Source organism: Eriocheir sinensis, chromosome 17, assembly GCF_024679095.1.
Source record: "Eriocheir sinensis breed Jianghai 21 chromosome 17, ASM2467909v1, whole genome shotgun sequence".
In the NCBI taxonomy this organism is placed as follows: domain Eukaryota; kingdom Metazoa; phylum Arthropoda; class Malacostraca; order Decapoda; family Varunidae; genus Eriocheir; species Eriocheir sinensis.
This window is the reverse complement of record NC_066525.1, coordinates 391,562-416,114: the sequence shown is the minus strand read 5'-3', so window position 1 is coordinate 416,114 and position 24,553 is coordinate 391,562. Positions and strand designations below refer to the sequence as shown.

At 44.9% G+C, this 24,553-nt stretch overlaps 3 protein-coding genes across 6 annotated transcripts; all 3 read left to right on the top strand.

Moving 5' to 3' along the window:
• The first annotated feature begins 145 nt into the window (after positions 1-145).
• Positions 146-3,224, top strand: LOC126999695 (isochorismatase domain-containing protein 2-like). Its single transcript, XM_050862438.1, has 4 exons — positions 146-568; positions 1,459-1,574; positions 1,774-1,904; positions 2,399-3,224. The coding sequence occupies exons 1-4, from the start codon at positions 367-369 to the stop codon at positions 2,604-2,606; spliced, it is 657 nt and encodes a 218-aa protein (XP_050718395.1). The 5' UTR covers positions 146-366; the 3' UTR covers positions 2,607-3,224.
• Positions 3,225-5,659: 2,435 nt separating this feature from the next.
• LOC126999693 (uncharacterized) lies at positions 5,660-16,347 on the top strand. Of its 3 annotated transcripts, none has more exons than XM_050862434.1 (14): positions 5,660-5,819; positions 6,893-6,971; positions 7,271-7,382; positions 7,693-7,892; positions 8,484-8,683; positions 9,043-9,626; positions 10,021-10,169; positions 10,286-10,347; positions 10,967-13,172; positions 13,314-13,538; positions 14,001-14,252; positions 14,622-15,194; positions 15,585-15,854; positions 15,990-16,347. In XM_050862434.1, the coding sequence occupies exons 2-14, from the start codon at positions 6,894-6,896 to the stop codon at positions 16,218-16,220; spliced, it is 5,142 nt and encodes a 1,713-aa protein (XP_050718391.1). In that variant the 5' UTR covers positions 5,660-5,819; position 6,893; the 3' UTR covers positions 16,221-16,347. The 3 variants fall into 3 exon arrangements, with proteins under 3 accessions (XP_050718391.1, XP_050718392.1, XP_050718390.1); XM_050862435.1 differs by lacking the exon at positions 5,660-5,819 and adding an exon at positions 5,931-6,497; XM_050862433.1 differs by lacking the exon at positions 5,660-5,819 and adding an exon at positions 5,931-6,510.
• Positions 16,348-17,355: 1,008 nt separating this feature from the next.
• LOC126999692 (eukaryotic translation initiation factor 4E type 3-like) lies at positions 17,356-24,502 on the top strand. Of its 2 annotated transcripts, XM_050862431.1 has the most exons (5): positions 17,356-17,812; positions 18,185-18,374; positions 19,317-19,545; positions 19,998-20,220; positions 21,440-24,502. In XM_050862431.1, the coding sequence occupies exons 2-5, from the start codon at positions 18,223-18,225 to the stop codon at positions 21,508-21,510; spliced, it is 675 nt and encodes a 224-aa protein (XP_050718388.1). In that variant the 5' UTR covers positions 17,356-17,812; positions 18,185-18,222; the 3' UTR covers positions 21,511-24,502. The 2 variants fall into 2 exon arrangements, with proteins under 2 accessions (XP_050718388.1, XP_050718387.1); XM_050862430.1 differs by having other exon boundaries at positions 17,356-18,374.
• The last annotated feature ends 51 nt before the right edge of the window (positions 24,503-24,553 follow it).

Below are 24,553 nucleotides of genomic sequence, written 5' to 3'. Positions count from 1 at the left end.
CTGATTGTTTGTTGAAGGGTTGTGTCGGCCTAGAGGAGATCCTACTCGTCTTGGTGTTGTCCTGCGAGGTTATCACAGGCGTGGTGGCACAGGTGAGGCACAGGTAAGCGACGCAGATCAAAGGAAGAAGAGAGAAATCTCAAACCACCTGTGACATCAAGATCAAGATCAACAGCTGACTTGACAACAACAACCCAAGAAGAAGAAGAAGAAGACCAAGGCCGGTGCCGAGCTGACTTGATAGCATCAGACAGACCAACAGACCCAGGCCGCCGCTCAGCTGACTTGACAACACCAGACAGACAGACCAACAGACCCAGGCCGCCGCTCAGCTGACTTGACAACACCAGACGGACAGTAAGAGCCATGGCCGGTGCAGTGGCTCGGGCCCCCCTCAGGCTGGGTCGGCTGGTGCCTCAGAGCACGTGCTTGTTCCTGTGTGACCTGCAGGAGAAGTTCAGGAACAACATTCAGTACTTCCCGGAGATCGTGGAAGTGAGTGGCAGGCTGCTTAGGGCCTTCAAGCTGCTGGAGCTGCCCGTGCTGGCCACCGAACAGTACCCCCAAGGTGAGCAAGGGGTGGGGGCTGTCCAAATCATTTATGCAAGAGTTAACCAGCATCTTCATTCTTTCATTCCTATACTGTCCAAATCCATTATGCAAGAGTTAACCATCATCTTCATTCTATCATCCCTATACTGTCCAAATCCATTATGCAAGAGTTAACCAGCATCTTCATTCTTTCATTCCTATACTGTCCAAATCCATTATGCAAGAGTTAACCAGCACCTTCATTCTCTCATCCCTATACTGTCCAAATCCATTATGCAAGAGTTAACCAGCACCTTCATTCTCTCATCCCTATACTGTCCAAATCCATTATGCAAGAGTTAACCAGCATCTTCATTCTTTCATCCCTATACTGTCCAAATCCATTGTGCAAGAGTTAACCAGCAACTTCATTCTTTCATCCCTATACTGTCCAAATCCATTATGCAAGAGTTAACCAGCAACTTCATTCTTTCATCCCTATACTGTCCTAATCCATTGTGCAAGAGTTAACCAGCAACTTCATTCTTTCATCCCTATACTGTCCAAATCCATTGTGCAAGAGTTAACCAGCTAATGATTTCTTAAAGCCGAAAAATAGGCCTCTGAAATGACACCTCTGTGTGGCCAAGGCTCTCCACACCAACCTGATTACTTATCGTTTCTCTTAATTCCCAGCATCACTTCAATCCCCAAGCATATTTTTTCAAGAATAATACAGTCCTATACTTTGCAGAGATGGGTTACTATTTTAGTGGCAATTGGTTCTGCCTGTTAGGTTGAGGTGGGGTTCTGTTAGTTAAGGGAACTCATCATAGCAGGACTCAAATCCATTGGTGGCTTGAGCAACTGGTGTGAGGAAAGTAGTATATGTTATCCTGCATGCTAAATATTGTTTGTCCTTGGCAGGTCTGGGCAAGACAGTGGCAGAGCTGCCGTTAGAGGAACACAACGTGCCTGTCTTTGACAAGAAGAAGTTCTCCATGTGTTTGCCACCCATCCAGGAGATCATCAAAGACAAAGAAGTAAGTGATCTATTCCACACCCAGCCGTTACATCTGTAATTATGTAGTTTTTTTTTTTTAATTCATGCTGTGTTTGCATTATCCTAATGATTTCTTTAAGAACATACATTAATATATGATACTATATCCATTGTGTGTGTATGTGTGTGTCCCAGTAGATATTCAGTGATATTTTTTATGATATTTTTTTTTTCACTAGATCAAATCTGTGGTGCTGTGTGGCATCGAGGCCCACGTGTGTGTGCAGCAGACGGCGCTGGACCTCCTGGAGAGTGGCCTGGATGTGCATGTGGTGGTGGACGGCTGCTCCTCGCGCTCCATGACAGACAGGTAACCAGAGCCAAATTGGGCTCCCTAGTACCTCCATGATGGACAGGTTAACTCTCACCTGAGGGGTCACCAGAGCCAAATGGGGCTAGTACCTTCATGGCCAACTCTGTTCAGTGTAAGAAGGATGTCAGAATCTCAGTATGATTACTTCCTACTTCTCCTTACCTTCTGCCTCATGCTTCATTCTTTCACATTCCTCAGTCTTAGTATCACATGGTGTTAAGTGCAACTGTATATCTTCACCCCTTTTATCATCTTTTTTTGTGTAATTTTTCCGCAAGACTCAGGAAAAAAGAATACATGCTCCTCTTGACGTCACCTTTGATTTTGTAAAAATTCATGCAGTCATTGAATGCATTATGTCAGTAGCTGCTCTTTCCTCAAAACATCATATAAGAAATTGTTTGCTATGCCTTTCCTGTCAAAATGCTAGACTTTTGCATCATTACTCCACCTTTTCCTCTTAATGGCAGTCAACAATGTGGCTTCCCCAGAATGTATGCCTTAGAGAGGATGAGAGACAGTGGAGCGTTTCTGACCACCAGCGAGTCCATCATCCTTGGCCTGGCCGGTGGCTCGAATCACCCGTCCTTCAAACAGCTGCAGAAGATTATCTGGGAGTCCGCTCCTGATACTGGACTGCTGGCTGCAAGGCAGAAACCATTGCTTGCAGAGCTAGCTGGGAAGGATGCAAAACTATAATAAAACTGTGATTCTAACTAGTACTATATAGGTACACAATTTGATCATAATTGAAAATATACATAACTTTGAAGGAAAATTAATTTACAACTATATGATAGGGAAACTAATCCATTCTATAGTTGACAGTCATTTGTACATTTTTAACCAATATATTTAATTACCAGTTGGACACGTGATGAGAATGGGGGAGAATGAATTTGTGAAGAGAGTGTGTGAGGGAAGAATTGAGGGAGGGGGTGTCAGGGGAAAACCACCTGTGAAGTGGATCAATAGGGTGAGTGAGTACTGGAGCGAGAGAGGTGTGGAAGTAGCAGGATTGAGTGTGCTGAGAGGGAGTGCCTGAACAGGGAGAGATGGAGACACTGCTGCCGCGGCCACCCCGAGGGAAGTTCTCGCTACAGAGCAGGGCGTAAAGATATAGATAGATGACTGGAGCTAATTTCCAAAAAACTGGGCGTTACAAATCTATGGTCGTTAGAATCCTATATGTTCCCTTAGCCAGACTGGTAATGGGAGTTGTTTTAAGCTATACCTAAAACTTAGGTAAGATGCATAATTATTTAAGTGCCTACACCTGTCCTGTATAAAGGGTTTCAAATAAATTACAGGATTTGCCCTTTTAATTTTCAATAACCTTAGACACTTGAAGATTCCTCCCCACACAACCCTACCCTTGCCACCCCAACCGTCACCCACTCACTCCTCCATTAATTATTTACTTTATTTTTAGCTTCTCTTTTCAACAACCTTACAGACACTAATTCCTCCCCATACAACCCTACCCTTGCCACCCCGACCGTCACCCCTGCACTCACTCCTCCATTAATTATTTACTTTATTTTTAGCTTCTCTTTTCAACAACCTTACAGACACTTGAATTCCTCCCCATACAACCCTACCCTTGCCACCCTGCACTCACTCCTCCATTAATTAATTACTTTATTTTATTTTTAGCTTCTCTTTTCAACAACCTTACAGACACTTGAATTCCTCCCCATACAACCCTATCCTTGCCACCCCAACCGTCACCCCTGCACTCACTCCTCTATTAATTATTTACTTTATTATTAGCTTCTCTTTTCAACAACCTTACAGACACTTGAAGACTCTTCCCCACACAACCCTACCCTTGCCACCCCGACGGTCACCCCTGCACTCACTCCTCCATTAATTTGTAGCGTGGAAAAAAAAAAATAAAGCTACATCCCTTTTTGACGACCACTATGGTTGTGATGGTAGCGCTGGTCCCGGATGTTGTTAAGGCCTCAGGACAAGTGAACACTCGTTCCGAGGCTTGTGACCAGAAGGGCGTTACTTGTGTGATTAATTATGGAAGGTGGGAGGATTTCCGTGGGAACCACTTTTGAGACATTAAGAAACTTGATGGTGATAATGTACTATGGGGGGGGGGGGGATGTGTGTATGGTTCAGTAATCTCAAATGAGCAGCAAAACAGGCTCCAAATGATAACACTGTAAGGTTGTATATAAATATGTATTTGGTTTCCTTATACAAAGGCTAGCGGAGTACTAATAAAAATAAAAAAAATGAATGACTGACAGGCTGTGGGCTTCTAATCTAGCTAGCTACCGGCACAAGGGAGATTTGGGGAAAACACAGAATGCTTAGCTCTAGTTGCTGGATGCGGAGAAGCAGGAGCTGGCGTGAGTGTCGGGCTCGGCAGGGGACGTCCACGATGGGAACGGGCGGTCCCGGTGATGGACCGACGGGCGCCGCTTGATGTGGAGATGGAGCGGCTCGGGTGGTGTGAAGAGGCGGGCGCCCTTTGATGTAGGGAGCAGCTTGGGCAGTGGTATTTCGGCCCCCAGAGCAGTCGAGGGGCAGGTTACCCCGCCATACAAGTTCCCATCCTGTAGTCCGTCTCACACCGCAGGCCGTGGGTGGTTTTTCAGGGGGGGGGGGGGGGGCTTAGTGGAGAGATGGACACCTCTTTCACTCAACTCCAACTCACTGCCTTTCTTTGCTTCCTGCTGCTCGTCTCCTGACTAGCCCGCCTCACACAGCAGGCCGTGGGTGGTGTGTAGGTCGGGGGCTGAGTGGAGAGATGGACACCTCTCTGACCAGCCCGCTTCTCGGTGTTTTCTCGCTGCCTTTCCTTGCTGTTGGGGTGTTCGTCTCCTCGCGTCTCTCAAGCTTGTGCCTTGCTGTAGGAGTGCTTGTCTCCTCACTGACCCGTGGGTCTCCTTGCCCTCGCCTTCTCGCCTCTGCTCCTCGCTAAGCTCCTCCCCCTTCTTCACGTGACTCCCTCTCGGCATTACAATCAAACCCTACCTAACTAGTTATTGGTTTCTTGGAGGGGTTCGAGGCTTTGAGATGAGGGATTTCAGTAACTCTCGTTCATATATTCGCTCATTCGCTCGCCGTGTTATCTTCTCATAACCTTTTACGCACTTACATTCCTCAGCCACCCATTCACTCATTCACGCTCCCACTTGCTCACACTTACTCACTCTGTCACTCACCAACTTACTCACATTCTCTCGTTCATTCATGCACTCGCTTACACTTACTCTGTTACTCGATCACTGACTTACTCACATTCTCGTTCACTCACATTCGGACCGTTACAAATTATTTAGTTTACTTCTGTCTTCTATACCAGGGGAAAGAAGGTACAGCCAAAAGCAGGCAATATACATAGAGCGTTAATTTTAATTGTTACGTGGTGCGGCTTGGAGAGATCTACATAGATTTACATAGAAAATCAGACCACACAGACCCCATGGTCCAGACTAGGTGGTCTGTCCTTAAACCTAAGTGATTTTACATTAATCAGAAGGCTCCAAAACGTTGCATTTCTACTATAGTTGATATTAAGTTGAAGGTATAGTCGGCCGTGTCTGTTTTCATTCAGTTTATATAAAGGTATTGAATCCAAAATTTATATATAGGTATAGATTCCAAATTGAGATTGATTGATTGATTGATTGATAGTTTAATATTGTTGCAAGTAAAACAGCAAAGGAGAAGGAGGAGCATGAGAATGAATAAGTCCCCGATGGAAACAGCAATAAAAGGGAATTATAATAAAAGGAACAAATTTAATCAATAGCGGAAACAAACAAAAACAAAAGGGCAGAAACGAGAAATGCAAAAGAAAACAATATAGAAAACAGCTCAAAAGAAGAAGAGGAGGAGGAAGAAGAGGATGTCCAGCCCTGAATAATCGCCCACCACAAGAGACGAGAGGCAAGTATAGGTTTATTTATTGATATTTACGTATTTATTGAGCTTCTCCTTATGACTAAATGTGCTGTAAGGCTTAAAAGTGGAGCCTTGGGCCTATGTGGAGGGGATGGAGGGCGGGGTGAGGGTGGCAGAGGACAACAGCAGCTGATCCACACCACAACAAACACAGCTGATAGGGGGACATTGGGGGACAAGGGGGCACTGAGAGGACACGGGGACTTTGGGGGACACGGGGACTTACTGGGAGGACACTGAAGGACACGGGACCACACTGAGGGACACGGGACCACACTGAGGGACACTGAGGGAAACGGAGACACTGCATGGGGGACACAGGGACATTGAAGGACACGGGGGCACTGAGGGACATGGAGACACTGAAGGACACGGGGACACTGAGAGACAAACAGCAGCTGAAATGGATGTTGAATAAATGTCAAGTTTTTGTATATAACACCACTAATTAAGGTCACGGAAAACTTTGATGGGTGGCGTTACAATGGCCCTCCGTCAGTACATTTTGGGTCCAGGCGTTTTCATAGTCCCCTCATGAAAGAAAAGTACAGCCAAGGGAGGAGGAGTTGGAGTGGGAGGATGTGCGAGATTTACCAATGGAAAGGCCGTCATTGTTGAGGCCAGGGGTGGTCAGCCTTCCCCACTCTCCTTGTATTTCTAAAGGTGACCCGGGAAGGTATATGCTAATAGAATGTAATATAACACTTCTTAAGGAGGAGAATAACTTTTTTGACATATAACCTTACCTAATTATATCTACTCACATAACCTCTAGGTAACTTTACATAACCTAATTATATCTAACCTCACAGAACCTAACCTAACTATATCTAACCTCACAGAACTATATTTAATGTCACGTAATCTAACCTAACTATAACCTTACATAACCTAACCTAACTATAACTTCACATAACCTAACCTAACGATATCTAACCTCACATAACCTAACCTAACTATATTCAACCTCACCTAACTATACCTAACTTATTATTAAGAACCAAAATCCGACTCGGCACTTCTGTAGAGCTAACGGCAATATCTTTTCCACTTCCCAGGATGGAGGTGACGGACGTGAGCCAGCTGATGTCCCTGTTTGGGGCGGGCACAGTGTCCATCATTTGTGACCCCACACAGGTAACTGCATCCTGCACTCACTGAAAAAAATAATTGCTAGTGTGTCTATATGTGTATAAGGTAACGGTGGTCATTCTGTAAAAAATATAGCGTTTTAGCAAAAGTAGAACATGCTATTTTGCAGTACAGGGAGAGAGAGTTTCAACAATATTTAAATGTGCTTTCTTACAGTACAGAGAGAGAGAGAGAGAGAGTTCCAACAATATTTAAACATACTTTCTTACAGCTCATAGAGAGAGAGATTATCTATTCAGAGTTGTCCACTTGCATAGCCTGTTGATTTTCCTTTGATATCTCAGCTGGAAGGAGCATCCGGGGACATCAGTGAGAGTGTGCTGGCGTCAGAGGCAGCCAGCAACCGTACAAGTATTCTTAACCAGAGTCACAGTGCAGCATTGGTCATCAGGGAAGGTGGGTACCACTAGACACCTATTGTATTAGTATTACTAGTATTGTTATCATTATCATATATTACTGATCATAAGCCTCACAGAACATAAAAGCCATATGAGGTTTCTGTAAGGGCCACAAACGGCTCGGAAAAGAGAAATGGGAAATTAAATGATAGTTCTGATATGCAGGTGTTCTTTCAAGTATTGTAGCAGCCACTTTTTGCTCCACTCCTGTAGCTTGGAGTTGTCTTCTTGTAGGAGGTCCGCATCCAAGGGGTTAAAGCCTTTGCATCTTCTCAAGGAAACTGGTCATTCATTATTTATTACAGATGGTGGGAAGGAACGAACCACTACCATTAGGTCGCCCTGCTCTGCCGAGGATGGTATGGAAAGAGAGGAGTTCAGTGCGAGTCTGAGTCATGCAGGGAAGGAAGGGAAGCACGTTGAGTATGAGTCTGACAAGTCGCCTCAGCTCCAGTTGTCCACCGAGCACTACTTCATCCAGACCACTGATGGCAAGCTCATCCAGGTGGGGGCCAAGTTCATTATGTATTTATTTTTATTATTATTTTTTCTTTTTTCGGCAAGGCAGACAGCTCAAGGGCACGAAACAAAGGAGCAACAAAAATATCCTCCAGGTGCTGCTCAATCTATGTAAACTTACTTGAAATTCATGGCTTTGCTGCACTTAATTATTGTCTTTTCAATACTGTAACTTCTGTATTTTTTGTTTTTATTTACTTTTGCCCTTGAGCTGCTTCCTTAACTGTAGAGAAAAAAAAAATCAGGTTTATTAATGTTTCCTCCTACCCTTATAGAATAGAGTATAGTTTTTCAAGTCTGTAACTTCTGAGCCCTATTCCTATTGTATTTTTTCGTCTTGATTTATTTTTGCCCTTGAGCTGCTTCCTTAACTGTAGAAAAAAAGAATCAGGTTTATTAATGTTTCCTTCTGCCCTTATAAAACAGAGTATCCAAAAGAGAACATACTTGTACCTCATATGATCAGATTAAAAGGCATTTCTTCCTACCATTAAACAACTTAGGGATTTTTCATAACCTTATCACTGTACATACATGAAAAATGGTAAAGATTCCTGGCGCCCCGATCCTCCGCTAGGTCCTGGGAACGCTGGAACAGGATGCGGGAGGAGGTGGCTTGCCTGAGATGTCCCTGGTGGAGGGTGTCATGGAAGCCTCAGCGGCAGGGCACATGGAGGGTAGCAGTGACGGCGTACAGATCCTGGTGGTGGGCGGTGGCAGTGAAGACGTGTACCTCATCAGCACGCCGGACAAGGACGCAGAAACTTGTGAGCTGCAGTGAGTATATAACCTGTTTTCAGTGGTCATCTATTATGTTATGTTATGTATCATCAAGGGGAGAGTGTCAAGACGCCTCTCCACCTGGAATCGAATGCTCTGTAGACCTCTCATTCTGTTTCTCTTTTGACGGAGCAACGTTCAGTGTTTTTTTTTACGTTTTTTGTTATTTTGACCCTTGACCTGCCTCTCTTGCCATAAAAAAACGAGAATCTTCATCACAAACATCACCCGAATCTTGTAACATCAGTCATGGTTTTTCGTTTTCCTGAAGTAACGTGATTTCTTAGTTTTCTTTCACTCCAGTAACAACCTGACAGCAATTTCCAATCCCTTCTTTTTCTCTCTATTTTCTCCAGGAGCTCTCTTCCACTAGGAGTCAAGAATAGCTCCTTGCTGGAAGACTCTGAAGATGGTTGTATCCTCCAGCCTGGCAGCACAATGATTTCAACTCTGGCAGCGAGAGGAAGCCAGGAGCGCCCTCTTGTCAAGGATGACCTACTGCAGGCGTCGCTACTCATTGAAGGCCCCAACATTGCCTCCAGACAGCAGTGTAAAGGCTCTCTTATCAAAGCTGAAGGAAACAGCTTACTGCAAGATTCGCTCCTCATTGAAGGCCCCAAGTTTGACTCCCGACAGCAATGTGAAGCCTCTATTATCAAGGGTGAAGGGGACAACTTGCTGCATGAGTCACTCCTCATTGAAGGCCCCCAGTGTAAAGGCTCTCTTATCAAGGGTGAAGGGGACAGCTTACTCCAAGATTCACTCCCTGTTGGAGGCCACAAGTTTGACTCCCGGCAGCAGTCCTGTAAAGGCTCAGATGACTTCTCTAGCTTCCCTGAAGAGCCACAGTTGTGCAGCAGAGATTTGCTAACTAGTTTACCCTTCCTAAAGAGTTGCCATCAGAAGACCCCGAAGGATAAACAAATATTTCCCCTAAAAAGTAAGTCATGTGTATTGTAATTGTCAAGTTCAGAACAACACAGAAAGCTATCAGTTGTCTAGATGTTAAAGGAAGTATTTCTGTTTCTTGAAGTTCTTGAAAAATGAGTCCTTTCATGTTTCCTAGCAAGTCATATCACAGCACCCACTATAAATAAAATTTGCTTGCTCCACTAAGGGCCTGGGATCGCCGAAGAGGCCCCTCAAAACAGCCTACCAACACTATAGGCACCCCCCCCCCCCCACACACACACACACAAAAAAAAAAAAAAAAAAAAAAAAAAAAATCTGAAGGAGTCTATTCTAATACCATAGCCAGTTTTCTATCATTTACATTTACTAAAAAAAAAACGTCATTTAACATACCGACATTATAATTCTCCTAACCTCATCAGTCGCCTCCAAGTCTCCCAGCGAAGAATTCTTAGTGAAAACGGACCGCGGCGACATGGTGGCCTGCAACCTGTCGTCCCTGCCGCAGCTCAGAGAGACGGGCGGGCAAGCAACCAGACTCCAGAACGTCGCCTCCATGTTTGGGCCGGCGGTGAGTGCCTATAGATGTATTTAATGGCCATGCTGATTCTTATTCCTCTATGTTTGTGCCTGCAGTGAGTCTTTATAGATGTATGTGTTATTGCATCATACTTTCTACACTTACAGTTAAAGGTGCTGAGACCGGTCGAGGCCAACAGAGACCTGACCACAAAAACCATCAGTAATCAGTAAGTACACGCCCCCTTTATTAACCTGAATAACCACTACAATTTCCTTTAGTTAATTAGTTTTCTTTATGCAGAAATCTCATGAACTGGCGTTACTTCCTCTTCATTCACTTCTTCATTCAGTTTTCGTAATTACTTCATGAATTCAGTTTTCGTAATCACTTCTCCTTCATCAATTCTCTTTTCGTAATCACTTCTTCATCAATTCAGTTTTCGTAATTCCTTCTTTTTCATCATTTCAGTTTTCGTAATTCCTTCTTCTCCATCAATTCAATTTCCGCAGTTATTTCTCCATTGATTCAGTTTTCGTAATTCCTTCTTCTCCATCAATTCAATTTCCGCAATTATTTCTCCATTGATTCAGTTTTCGTAATTCCTTCTTCTCCATCAATTCAGTTTCCGTAATTATTTCTCCATTGATTCAGTTTTCATAATTCCTTCTTCTCCATCAATTCAGTTTCCGCAATTATTTCTCCATTGATTCAGTTTTCGTAATTCCTTCTTCTCCATCAATTCAGTTTCCGTAATTATTTCTCCATTGATTCAGTTTTCGTAAATGATAAACTGATGCAAGGTGAGAGACTATCCACCAATCATCAGTGTCGTTCTCCTTCCACAGGTTTTCCACGTTCAGTTGCAGCGAGTGTAGCGCCGTGCTGCACTCAGAACACTCACTCCAGAACCACCAGCGCAAGTACCACAAGGCCTGGGAGGAGGAGTGCGTCGTGTGCGGTAGAAAGTTCCTCAACGACCGGTGTGTTCGTGCCCACATGCAGGAGGCTCACAGTGACCAGGACTCCTTCCAATGTCGTCTGTGCTCCTTCAAGTGCGAGTGTGTGAAGGATTTCCTCCGACACTACAAGTTCCACAGGCAGTCCAGGGTGTGTGGTCAATGCGGAAGGAAGTACATCACTCTTAAGCTTTACGAGGAACATGTCAAGCGATGTCGGGGTAAGAGGAAGTCCCAGGCACCCAGACGTGACAGTGACCTAACTTCCACCCCTCACAGCATCCCTGAAGAGGAGCAAACTCAAGGGGGTCAAGACAGGAACTGCATAAGAACGGAACAGAGAAATAAAGACAGGGATGATACGAAGCCTGATGGTAGCACGAATGATTCCTCAGATGCGTCACATGCCAGGAGAAAGCTTGCCAAGACCTCCACTGACAACAGGCTGGTGAGGAGGGATGATGAGTTTAGATTTGAGTCCAAGTACTACAACAAGCAGGCCAAGAAGCTGGCACAGGAGCAGGTGAGTGTGCCTGCTCAGCGCTCAGGCCGGGGTGGGAGGGAGAGGACACACCGCTGTTACCTCTGCTTCAAGTTATTCCCAACTGCAAAAGCTCTTGAGACCCACAAAGAAAACTATCACCTAGCGAAATCTGAGCGGCCAGTCAGGGTGAAGACTTACGCTGGGTTGGAGGAGAGCGAGGAGCCTGGGAACAGCAGCGCCCAGGAGCCCCGCCTGCCCTGTGAGGCATTAGAGGAGGTCATGGTGAAGGAGGAACCTGCAGAACTCTCGGAGGATTTTGACAACATCACCATAATTATAGACGAGTCCGTGAAGCCTCATGTTCTGAAGCCGCTATGCATCGCCTGCAGAGCCCACACAAGTGATGATTTCAGGAAGCATTCAAAGTGGTTCAGCCAAGTTCCGGATGATTTCCAGTCTGACCTTTTGAAAAAGTTCCAGCAGTTTCTCCCATGCACCTTCGACCCTGCCTCCCTGGTGGAGCCCTGGGTGCTGTGCAAGAAGTGTGCAGTTCTCATTGACAAGATTGCCGACATGGAGGAGAAGCTGAATTCCATGAAGAGTGACCTGCTATCAAGGGTCAGAGGAAGCAGTGAAGCAAGCAGTGACACCCTCCAAAAGGACTTGTCTTCAGAAAGCAACACAGGGGAAGGCAGCCACACAGGATTCCTCGGCAGCCTGACGGAGGGAAACGTTGAAGGCCTCGGGAAGAGTTTGTCCGATATAGAAGCTTACATGAAAGACACCTGTGAAATAATGGAGATAACAAAGCCACATAAGAGACCCGGGAGGCCGAGGAAGAGGGTGGAGGAGAAGCTGACGCCTGTTCTGGTGGAGGGCAGGGAGGAGGGAGAGTCCACGTCTGGCATTGCTGGAGTCATTGCTCAGAGCCTAGTGAACAATGAACAGGAAAACAGACAGGTGACTTTGGGTCCAGCAAATAACTCGGATACGAAAAATGAAGAAGAGAAGTCGCCCTCGAAAGCTGGAGTCCAGTCTGATATTACCTTTGACAATGTGAAGTTTAAGGAAGAGCCCATGCAGTATGAGCTGGACAGTGACGGCAGCAACTCAGGCTCCTGGGATGTGATATTAGGTAACCAGGATAGCCAGTTTGATAGTGCCGGCATTGAACCTGAGAAGAGAGGTCAGCTGGACTCTCAGTCATTTTCACCGGAGACCATCCTGAACAGCCTTGAAGGAGCTGCTCAAACAGAGTCACAAACTGAAATTCTTGAGGCAAAAAAGACAACAGACTTTCTTGGTTCTCAAAAGTCTAAACCTCAAAGCTATTGTGAAACATTCTCCCTTGAAAATATACCAATCTCCATCAGTACAAAGTCTCAGGATGTGGATGCAGCGGATGATGAAGGCTGTGACACACCGGAAACCCTTGCCTCCAGAGATTCTCTTGAAGGGGATAGTGCCTTGCAGCGGGACGTGACAGACCATGCTGGTGAGGCACAGGAGGCCACTGCCAGCACCGAGGAGCATCCAGGGAAAAGACCAGCCACTCCTCTGCTCCTGGAGGATAACAAGACAGACCTTCACCCTCTGACTGTGGCTCAACAGGCAAGTTTTTCTTCAGTGTAATATAATATAACTTTCTCATTGATATTTTGAGGGGGTGCCTAGGATAGGAAGGGGGCTTGCAGGAGACTCGCTGGGGTAAGGCGACACTCTCCTGTTGACTGAGTGACTGATTGATTGCAGGAAAGGAAAAGAGCAAGACTGCGCGAAGAAAGAAGAAAGATGTGCTGCAGAAAGGAGGAGCTGTCACCCAGGCCGTGGCAGTGCAGAGAGTGCCTCAAGACATTCTCAACCGAGCGTGGTGCCTGTGACCACTATGCAGCCTCACATAAGGGGGAAAACTACGCCTGTGAGTTCTGTGGCGTCTCCTACGTGCGCAAGAGGGACCTCATCGGACACTACAATAAGGTAGGGGAAGATATTTGAAAGTGCAGTGTTCCTCTTAGTCCCCTTAGCCAAAAAGTTAGGCAGTGATTTATAATGATGCTATTTTCACTGCAAAACTTTGATTACATTTTCATACATCACTTATATTTTGTGTAGCAGTAACCCGTCCACTGCGATTGGCACGCATTTGCCCTTGACTTGTATCCTTGTAACATATAGTCCCAGGTCTTTCTCTGCCTCTGTGGGGGATAGTGGAGTGTTTCCCATATGGTATTGGTGTGCTGGATATCCCCTCCCAAGGTGCAGGACCTTACATTTTTCTTCATTGAATTGTAGCAGCCACTTTTTGTTCCCTTCCTGTGGCTTGGTGATGTCTTGTTGTAGGAAATCCACAGTCAAGGGGTTAAAGCTTAAGGACTTGGTGTTTATATAGTATGTTACATTTTCTACTTTTTAATGCCATGACTGACACTTTTTTTCCAGATGCATTTGAACATCAAGCCGTACAAATGCAAGTTAAGCGACTGTCCCGAAACCTTCAGTTCTCACAGCCAGCTCTACCGCCATATGCAGGCCGTACACAGCCGCAAGAAAGGCAGCGTCAAGCACGAGTGTCACATGTGCGGCGCGTCCTTCTCTGAGCGGCGGTACAGAGATGCTCACCTCCTGGTCTGCGCCACCAAGGGCAGTGACAGCGTGCCCCACAAGTGCCCATATTGCCATAAAGCTTTTAAAGTGAGTTGGAGGGTGATTCCTTATACATAGCCTTTGCACTATTGTTTTGCAGAAGAGATAATTCCTTTTTAATTGCTGTTCCGGTGGTGGCAAGGACAGTAGGTCATGAAATATTAAAAGAAATTGTAAATAATGATCATAATAACAGTTTTCCCATATCCTTACTCTTCTTCCTGTGAGATTCTATTTTGTTACATTCTCTTATTAAATTCCTTCCTTATTTCACATCTCTCCCAAACCCAATTTCTTACTCTCCTGAGCATGATTCTTTTCAACACCCTCACCCCTGACATGTCACCTCAGAAGCAAGGTCAGGTCAGGTCAGGTCAGGTGTTCTCACTCTGCATTAATTTTTCTCTCCTCTCCCAGCTGGCCAAATACCTGCAGCTCCATATGCGCACCGTGCACTGGAAGGACGAGCAGTTCTTCTGTGAGATCTGCAGCAAAATCCTGACTGACAAGAAGAACCTCATCATCCACATGAAGAGCCACATGGGGCAGACCAAAGCCAAGTGCAAGGTGTGTGGCAAAGAGTTCAACCGCAAGTCCTACCTGTGGACCCACATGCGGACCCACACCGACCACAGGCCCTACAAGTGCAACTACTGCAACAAAGCCTTCGCCCAGTACAGCACCCGCAAGAACCACGAGAGGACCCACACCGGGGAGAAACCTTACAAGTGCCACATCTGTAGTGCAAACTTTGCCACCAGCTCCTCACTCTCCAAGCACGTGCAGTACAGCCACCACAACATCAGGGCCTTTGAGTGCGAGATATGCAAGAAGAAATTCATCAGTAGAGCTAAAATAGAGGAGCACATCAAGGTCCACACTGGTGAGCGGCCCTTCAAGTGCCACGTGTGTTTCCGTGCCTTCAACAAGAAGAACAACCTCAGGACACACATGTATGTGCACTCTGCTAACAAGAAGTACAAGTGTGAGGTGAGTGAGTGTCCATTATCTTAGCCAGTAACTGTTTGGGGTGAAGGTTATGTGTTGGCGGGGAATGTCTTAAGAAATACAATGGAGTTAGTGGTATCCTGAGCAGTAATTAAAACACAGAGCCCTAAACAGTAAGGTAACTATCATTTTTTGGACTTATATATCAGCAGTGGCCATGATGGGAGTCATTCATAGGGCTTAGAGAGCCTTGTTATAAGTTATGCACATCAGTAACTTAAACAAACACAATATTCTTGCCTTAAACAAACACAATATTCTTGCAGCTGTGTGGGGAAGGCTTTACCATGATAGGAGTCATACATAGGGCTTAAAAGACCTTATTACAAGTTATGCATGTCAGTAACTTGAGCAAACACAATATTCTTGCAGCTGTGTGGGGAAGGCTTTATGCGGAAATCCACCATAGAAAACCACATCCTAGAAAGACATAAGCTTGAGATTGCCATGAGCTCCAGCAGCACCACCAACAAGGACGGAAGTGTGTCGGCCTCCACCGCCCAGTTCATCACCATGAAGGGGGCGGACGATGTGCCCCCCGAGGACAGCTACATCGTTGTGTACGCCGACGAGGATGAGGAGCTCAGCGACCCCAAGGAAATGCAGGTCACAGTGTTGGCAGAGGACGACACATCTAGTCAGGTATGCATCAATGTTCTGTGATAGGCATTCTTTAGAGAGGCAGCCTGGAAGTTTGCCTTAATTTCACACCACCATATCTGTCTTGCAAGGAAAATACATCCTTCTTCATTACTGTAACTGGGACTCGTATTTCAGATTGGAATCACTGCGACAAGCGTTCCTACGGCAGCAGACTGCAGTGAAGCCTTAACAGCGATGGCCTCCAGGACAGACGTGTTGTCCGAGGTGATCCTGGAGGGCTCCTCAGGCCGGGGCTCAGATGCCCTCACAGCTCTAATATCAAACAGCATTTCTTCTGACATCACAATACCAGAGGGCAGCGATGCAACGGTCAGCCACGTCATGGAAATTGATGGTTTCCTCTAAACTTGCATCACCCCAACACACCACACTGCTGGGATGCTTTACATACACTCATTGACACATATCATTATCATCCAACCCTTTGACTGTGATTAATAGACATTACTTCACAATAAAAGTGTTATATGCAGCTGGAATATGACTTCTTACCCTTCTGTTCATCTTGCATGTGTTAGCTACAGCTGTGTGAGTGTGTGTGTATGTGTATGTGTGTGTGTGTATGTGTGTGTCTTCAAGGCTTCCTCTTCTGATAAGCCAATATTGTACTTTTCTCCTGTTCTTGCTTATCACATTGCTCTTTATCATTTTCTCTCTCCTTGGTTTTCTTACTCCTTATCTTCTGCTCTAATTACATCCCTTCCTCTCCCCATCTTGCTCTTTGACCTTAGGGACTATGTGGTCTGAATCTCTATGTAAATCTATATTCTGACCTTATAGGGGCTGTGTGGTCTGAATTTCTATGTAAATCTATAGTCTGGAGCTTATAGGGGATGTGTGGTCTGAATTTCTATGTAAATCTATAGTCTGGACCTTAAAGGGACTGTGTGGTCTGAATTTCTATGTAAATCTATAGTTTGGACCTTAAAAGGGCTGTGTGGTCCGAATTTCTATGTAAATCTATAGTCTGGACTTTGGGGGCTGTGTGGTCAGAATCTCTATGTAAATCTATAGTCTGGACCTTATAGGGGCTGTATGGTCAGAATTTCTACGTAAATCTCTCTCTCTCTCTCTCTCTCTCTCTCTCTCTCTCTCTCTCTCTCTCTCTCTCTCTCTCTCTCTCTCTCTCTCTCTCTCTCTCTCTCTCTCTCTCTCTCTCTCTCTCTCTCTCTCTCTCTCTCTCTCTCTCTCTCTCTCTCTCTCTCATCTGTTCATCTTCTTGATACATGATCATTCTTGCGACTTTATCTGTCTGTCTGTCTATCTGTCTATCTCTCGTCCTTTGTATGATGGAATTCCGGGCTTTCCAGAAGAAGGTTGTGGTGTGATATGCTTAATTATTACAAAGTGCGTTAAGACTTGATGTGGTGTGGTGTGATGACGTGGTGGTATGGTATGGTTTAGTGTGGTGGTGGTGGTGAAATGTGATCTCCCTAAGCAGCTGGCAGTTGTGTGTTTCAAAGGTGGCGCGCGCCGTGACGTCACCGACCAGCTGACTTCCCTTGACTCAGTTCGAAGTTGTGCGTTTTGAGTGGCTGTGTCAGAGGGTGGACATAGGCGTGACTCTGCATATACACACTGCGTTAATTGAGGATGCACACACACAGCAGAGGTGACTGGCTCGTGACCAAGCGACCCAGTGAAGAAACACGGTGAAGACTGGACAGAACTGGTACACGTATCTGATTGGACCTGACCTGAACTAAGGGGACTGGCCTAAGGGGGTCAGTGCTGGGGCGTGGACTCACCTGGAGCTGCCTGGGGAGGAGAATTTGACCCTTGAGTGAGAAAAACGGTCAATACAAGACTGGTACACGTAACGAACAAGACCTGACCTGAGCTAAGGGACAGGCCTAAGGGGGTCATTGCTGGGACCTGCCTACTGGGAAGAGTTTGACCCTCAAGTGAGAAAAACGGTCAATACGAGACTGGTACAGGTAAGGAACAATACCTGACCTAAGCTAAGGGAAGCCAGGGTCAAGCCTAAGGGGTCATTGCTGTTGCCTGGTAAAAAGTTTGACCGAGAATTTGACCCTTGAGTGAGGAAAACGGTCAATACAAGACTCGTACATGTATCGAACAAGACCTGACCTGAGCTAAGGGGAGCCAGGGTCAAGCCTACGGGGGTCATTGCTGGTGCCTGGTGAGGACAAAACAAAGAACAAAACAATAAAAAAAACACAGAATAGAGAGAAAAAAGAAAGAATAAAAAGAAAAAGGAGAAAATTTTGTATCCTTCACAGACGTAATGCAAAATCCAGCTTCCTAGGTTTATTTTTCCTCCCATTTCCTCCTCTTGGCACCATTAGGGCAGCACCAGTGAAGAGTTTGACCCTAAGCGAACACCATGGCCTCAATCCCCATCCCCGGCAGTGAGAATGGCAGTGCCGAGGAGGTGGCCTGCTCCCCCGCCCTGCACCAAGACGCCCTGGACACCCTGCAGCAGGACGAGACCCACGGCGTGCCCCTCAACACACACTGGACCTTCTGGATTGACAAGTGAGTACAGACTGAGGCCATTGTTGTAGACGGGGGAGAATTACAGTTAGGTAGGGTATATCAGGTTAATGTTAGGTTAGTGTAAGATGACGAGACCCTCAACACACACTGGACCTTCTAGATTGACAAGTGAGTTTTTTTGTGTGTTCTCTTTTTGCAATTATGATGATTGACAAGTCTATTTATTTATCCAGAGTCAAAATGGTGGTTGACACAAATTTTCCTGGTAGGTTCAAGATAATGGTTGTCACTGATTACTGTCTCCCTGCCACAGATCATTCACAGACGAGATATAAGTGACTAATTTAGCGATGTTAGGTCACCATTTCAGCAGTGATTGGTTACTGTGTTGGTGGCAATGGGTTATTATCCTCAGCAGCGATAGGTTATGTACCGCCCACTAGCTCAAGGCATCATTTTGTTAGTTTAAAAGAATGTGCCGTGGGTGTGGCCAGCGACCTATGGTATAAATCAATAAAAAATGACCTCGCTTTTTTGTATAGAAAGTCTCATTAGTAAGGAAGCATATATGAATTTTTTGAGTCAAGATGTATAGAAACTGTTAGGGGTTTTGGTAGGTTAAGTTTAGGGTATCTTCAGACACAAGATAGCCAGCACATTATGGTATAAATCAACAAAGAATGACCTTACTTTGTTGTATAGAAAGCCTCATTAGTAAGGAAGCATATATGAATTTTCTGAGTCAAGACGTATAGCAACTGTTTGGGGTTTTGTTAGGTTAGATAAGGTTAAGTTTTGGGTATCTTCAAACACATGATAGCCAGCACCTAATGGTATAAATCAACAAAGAATGACCTCACTTTGTCGTATAGAAAGTCTCATAGTAAGGAACCATATATGAATTTTACAACCCTTAGCGTGTGCCCCCAACTATACTTTCGAATGTTGAAATGAAGCTTTTCCTTGCTTCTTTACTTGCAGGGCCACGAGGGGAGCAACAGCCGCTCAGTATGAAGCCAACATGAGGAAAATCTACAGTGTGTCAACAGTTCAAAGCTTCTGGTCAGTGTACAACAACATACCTGATGTGTCGGACCTGTCGCTGCGCTACTCTTACCATCTGATGAGAGGCGACAGGCGGCCCATGTGGGAGGATGAGGGGAATCAGAAAGGCGGGACATGGCGGGTCAAGGTGTCCAAAAAGGATACGGTAAGTTGCCTGCTGTGAGGAAGTGTGGAGGTTTATTTGTCTACCTTTAAGATTTTGTACTGTAGAGAAACATACATTTTCTCTGTTAACTCGTTTGCTGCAATTGGCACGGATTTGTCTCTCACTGGTAGCCTGGTAACATACACTCCCAGGTCTTTCTCTGCCTCTGTGGTGGATAGTGGAGTGTTTCCCATGTGGTATTGGTATGCTGGATATCCCCCCCAAGGTGCAGGACGTTACATTATTCTTCATTGAATCGTAGCAGCCAGTTTTTGCTCCATTCCTGTAGCTAAGTGATGTCTTCTTGTAGGAAATCTGCAGTCGAAGGCTTTCTAATTTTCCTATTAGTTCATTTTTGCTGTGGCAGAAGACAGGATGGATGATGATGTTCAGGGTGGACTAGCGTATTGGGTATCCCAGTGTCACATCAACTAACCCTGTGTTTCTTTCAGTCCCGCTTGTGGAAGGAGCTCCTGCTGGCAGCCATTGGTGAGCAGTTTGAGGGCCACTTGGCACCCGGGGATGAAGTGTGTGGCATCTCTGTCTCAGTGAGGGAGCGCGATGACCTGCTGCAGATCTGGAACTACGACTCCACCCTTATCAGCGAGGCGACCATCATGAAGAAGGTTCACAGTCTGGTCCCGGACATTGTCTTTGGCGCAGAGTTCTACAAACGTGAGTATCTCAATATTTACCTTTGTGGCTCTCCCCTCCATGTTTAAATGATTTTATTACTCTATTATTATTATTATTATTATTATATTATCCAACAGTTACTTAAATTACTCTGCACATTATTACCTTACCTTTCTGACTTTTGATTGATGTATACAGATGTTTGGACCTTATGGAAAATTTGCCGGAAATCTACTACTTTGTGTTGTCATTCACACTTTTGGTTGATGTAAATGCTGATATCTGATCTGACTCTTACCCAACAGTTACCTAAATTACTCTGCACATTTTTACATTACCTCTCTGACTTTTAATTAGTGTATCAGATCTTGTACATTACTTTTGCCTAGTAGTAGTTTGTGCCATTACCAGGTATGCTATTCTTTCCCTTTTTTCACTTTTTACATTACCCTTCTGCATTTTAATTGATATGTGTAGGTATTCAGATCTTGGTATGTTATTTCTTTTGCTATTTTTACTTTTTATTAACGCACATACTGAGATCCAGTGAAATACGTTTGTCCAATGATTGCCGACTCCACACTGCATTGCCGCCATGCTCAGACTTTTTATTGATTTAGATATTTTGGTCTGAGAGTTTACTTTTTCCCAGCAGTTGTCACATAGCCGCTAGTTACCTTGCACGTCACACCATTGCCTCTCACCTTGCAAAGCTTAAGGGAAGTGATCAGTTTGGGGAGTGACGCTTAACCCCTTCCCGGCAGACGATCTATATAGAGACGTTTTTAAAGTGGACTGTTTGCTGGTATGTCTGTATATAGGTGTTCATTGATTTTGTCGTTTTATTGCCCTTGAGCTGCCCCCCTCGCTGTAGAAAAAAAGAAAGTATATATCTTTTTATTTGGTAGTACATTCCGTCTTCCCTGCCGCCAGAAGGGGTCAGTGAGGCTAATCTTTAAGTCCCTGAGAGAAAAATTGTGTTCTTTGCAGCTCACCAGACTTAAATTAACAAATATTATGGTCTTTGTTCATATCTGGAGGTACAGCCCACCCTCCCTGCTTCCAAAAGGGGTTAGTGAGGCTAATCTTGAAATCCCTCAGAGTAAAATTGTGTTCCTTGTAGATCAACCAGACTTAAATTGAGAAATACCATAGTCGGCAAAGTCCATATATATACGATGTTTATATTTGGAGGCACTGGAAGGGGTCAGTGAGGCTCATCTTGAAGTCCCTCAGAGGAAACTTGTGTTCTTTTCAGCTCACCAGACGCACCACGCCTACGAGGGGGAGAAGTCACAGCTACCCAATGCCATGTTGATAAACTCTTGAGCAAGGTATGTGATAGGTTGGTATCTGCTCGCACACACACAAACTCCACGTATGGTTTAAGTTGCAAAGTTTGGGACTCATCACACCCAATTGTATGCCCCATGTATCCTGTGTTGGTAAGGATGTCTTAAAGGACTACTGGATATTTACCTCTTGTATGCTTTAGTCTGTGTTTTAAATTATGTATATTGAAGATGGCGGTGATTTGATATTATTGGCAGGTTCGGCAACTCAAAGGCTGTTGTATACATAGGAAGTGTAACATAACTGTGTATTATATTATGTCTGTATCAAGTTTGGCTTTTAGTTCAACTTTATTATTCTGTTATGTAGATATGAGGTGGTCCTGTTCGACCCCTTGTGAAGGTTTATCTTTTGTAACCTAGGCTAAGATTTATTTTCCTCATAGATACTTTATGTTTAGCGGAAGTGTGTAGAACAGTAAGAAACATGAGGTGCTGATACACATGTTAAGTCTTAGCTGAAGGACAGGGCCGTATTACAAGTCGAATCCCAGAAGTTTCGGGTCCCTACAAAGGTCGGCTTAGGGGCTGTATCATGAGTCCAATCTGAGAAATTTTGGGTCCCTACAGAGTTTGGGATGAATAACTCTGATGGGACCTGAAACTTCTCAGATTCACCTTGTAATACAGCCCCTAAACTGACCTCTGATGGGACCCAAAACCTCTCAGATTCGACTTGTAATACGGCCCATAGATGTATGGTACCTTGATTTGTGTTCTGAGGTGAGTTTCTTTCAGGCTATATTCACTTTGTTTACATCACTAGTTTGTTAGGTCAGCAGTCAATGTCTTCATTCCACTGAGTATTACTGAGGTGTCTCTCATTATGTTTCTCTGGAAGTGTTCACATTGGTCTTTCCTCCAGACAGAATGCAAGTCTTAGGACACTCTGTGATAAACGGATGCACAATCATCAATACCTGTAGTGAATCATGTAATCTTTCTTAAGGTCATGAGAAGATATGCACAAAATGTCACATGGATGCCTTTGCCTTCTGCTAGGAATAGTTTTATTGTGCTTCTTGTCACACACACACACACACACACACACACACACACACACACACACACACACACACACACAAACACAAACACACACACACCTCAGATATCATATTGCTCCAGTAGCTTAGTGGAGTAATTCTTTGCTCTGTTAGACTCAGGCCTGGCCGGCGGAGGCTCAAGCCCTGCTCAGGCCGAAAGATTTTTACACTGCCAAGGAGCGTTCACTGTCTCCCTTGAGCAAGGAGACAGGGTGTATTGTGCATGGAGCTCCCAGCAGCACCCTGAGGTCAGTAATGAGCTTGCTCTCATCGGGAAGATACTTGCTGGTGGTCACGAGTCCAGTATATGATCAAGTCATGGTGAATTGCACACACACACAGTGAGGTCTCCATGTGCATTTATATTTGCAAACAAAGGAAGTCCTAAACTCCTTTAATTTTTCAAGATAGCTCACTATAGCTTGGCTTGCAGATAGTGGGAGGAAATTTAATTAAAAACAAGTGATTCAGTGTGATTTGTTCCTAAGAATTGACGGTGAATAGTCTGAGGGATTGTGAAGTCTCTAACACTATCATTTATACTACTACTACTACTACTGGTAATGGGGAGCATATGCCCAGGAGCGTTGCTTCACTCACCCGCCGCCTCCACTCCCAATGGTTCCCCTGAGCAGGCCCCAACGCAGCCTCCCTATCTACCCCTAAAATTACTCTCACCACAAAACAGTAATTGCAATGAGAATGTTGTGCTTCCAAAGATAAACAATAGTAAACTTTGCTCAAATGATCTATTTTTCTATTGCAGGAAAGCTATGCTCAAATGATCTATTTTTCTATTGAAGGAAAACACCCACTAACAAGGAATGCTTTCACAGCGTAGTCAAGTCAGGTATTCCTGTGACAGCTTGGAAGTCTTAACAATTGGGAGGTGAACCTATGGGAGTGGAGGAGGCTCTGAGGCTGGAGGCAGGGTACCCGTGAGGCGTGTTACTCCTGGGGCTTCACACAAAGTCCCAAAATCGCAATGTGTTTATTGGCATTGGCAGCAGTTTGTCCACGAAGGCAGCGGAACACACTGCTGAAACAGGACTTTCATCTGGAGAGTTATGTCCTGCGTGCAGCTGTCTCAGCGGCACAGGTTTTTATGTGGTGAAAGTGTAAGGCCAAGTTCTTAATGGTAGTAGAAGGGCAGCAACTGCTTCCTTCTTTAGCTTTGATAGCTGGATTTTTAGCCATCATCAGGATTGTCAATATCAATTCATACACAGTTCTGAGTTGCTCAAGCCACTCATCAAAAATAATGTTAGCAATATTGCATGTGCACAAACACAAGTGTATGTGTTTGACTGTCTGAGAGCTCCAACCTTTCTGAACAAGCCCAAAGTGAGTGCCTTGAATCCTGACATCTCTGTCTCTGTCTTTGCCGGCACAGCCCCAGCAGGACCATCTCATCCTCCCCAGCAGTCATTAGTGTTCAATATAGAGTTATCCCACCTTTAATGGGTGCACAAATACATGCATCTGGTCTGCATCTGTTTAACACTGCAATACACAAGCAATATATAAGCATACTTCAAGTGGATGTTGTGTGATGCTCAAGAATCCCTGCAGTTATACATGTAAGCAAGTTGTGTCTCTGAGGCAACCCCTAAGGTTGAGGCACTGAAGGTCTGTAGGTGAATGAGTTGCAGACACCAAGGCCTAGCTGTATATCCAGTGACTTTATTCTTTGTACCTACTTTGGTTGGGATGCTCACAACATATTAGTTTCTGAAATGATTTTCTGAGGCACCCAGCAGCCCACATACCCTTCATTTTGCTCCACGTACTCTAATAGTATGTTGATTGTTCTGCCATATTGCCAGTGTCAAGAATTTCAATTATTTTATCCTTCTGAGACATTTTTTCAATCTCACAATATGCTTATATATTAATGCCAGAATAAAGATGAAAGAATATCGGAAAGGCTTTTTCTCTGTGTGTTTCCTCCTAGACTGCCTCCTCCTCTGCTGTAAT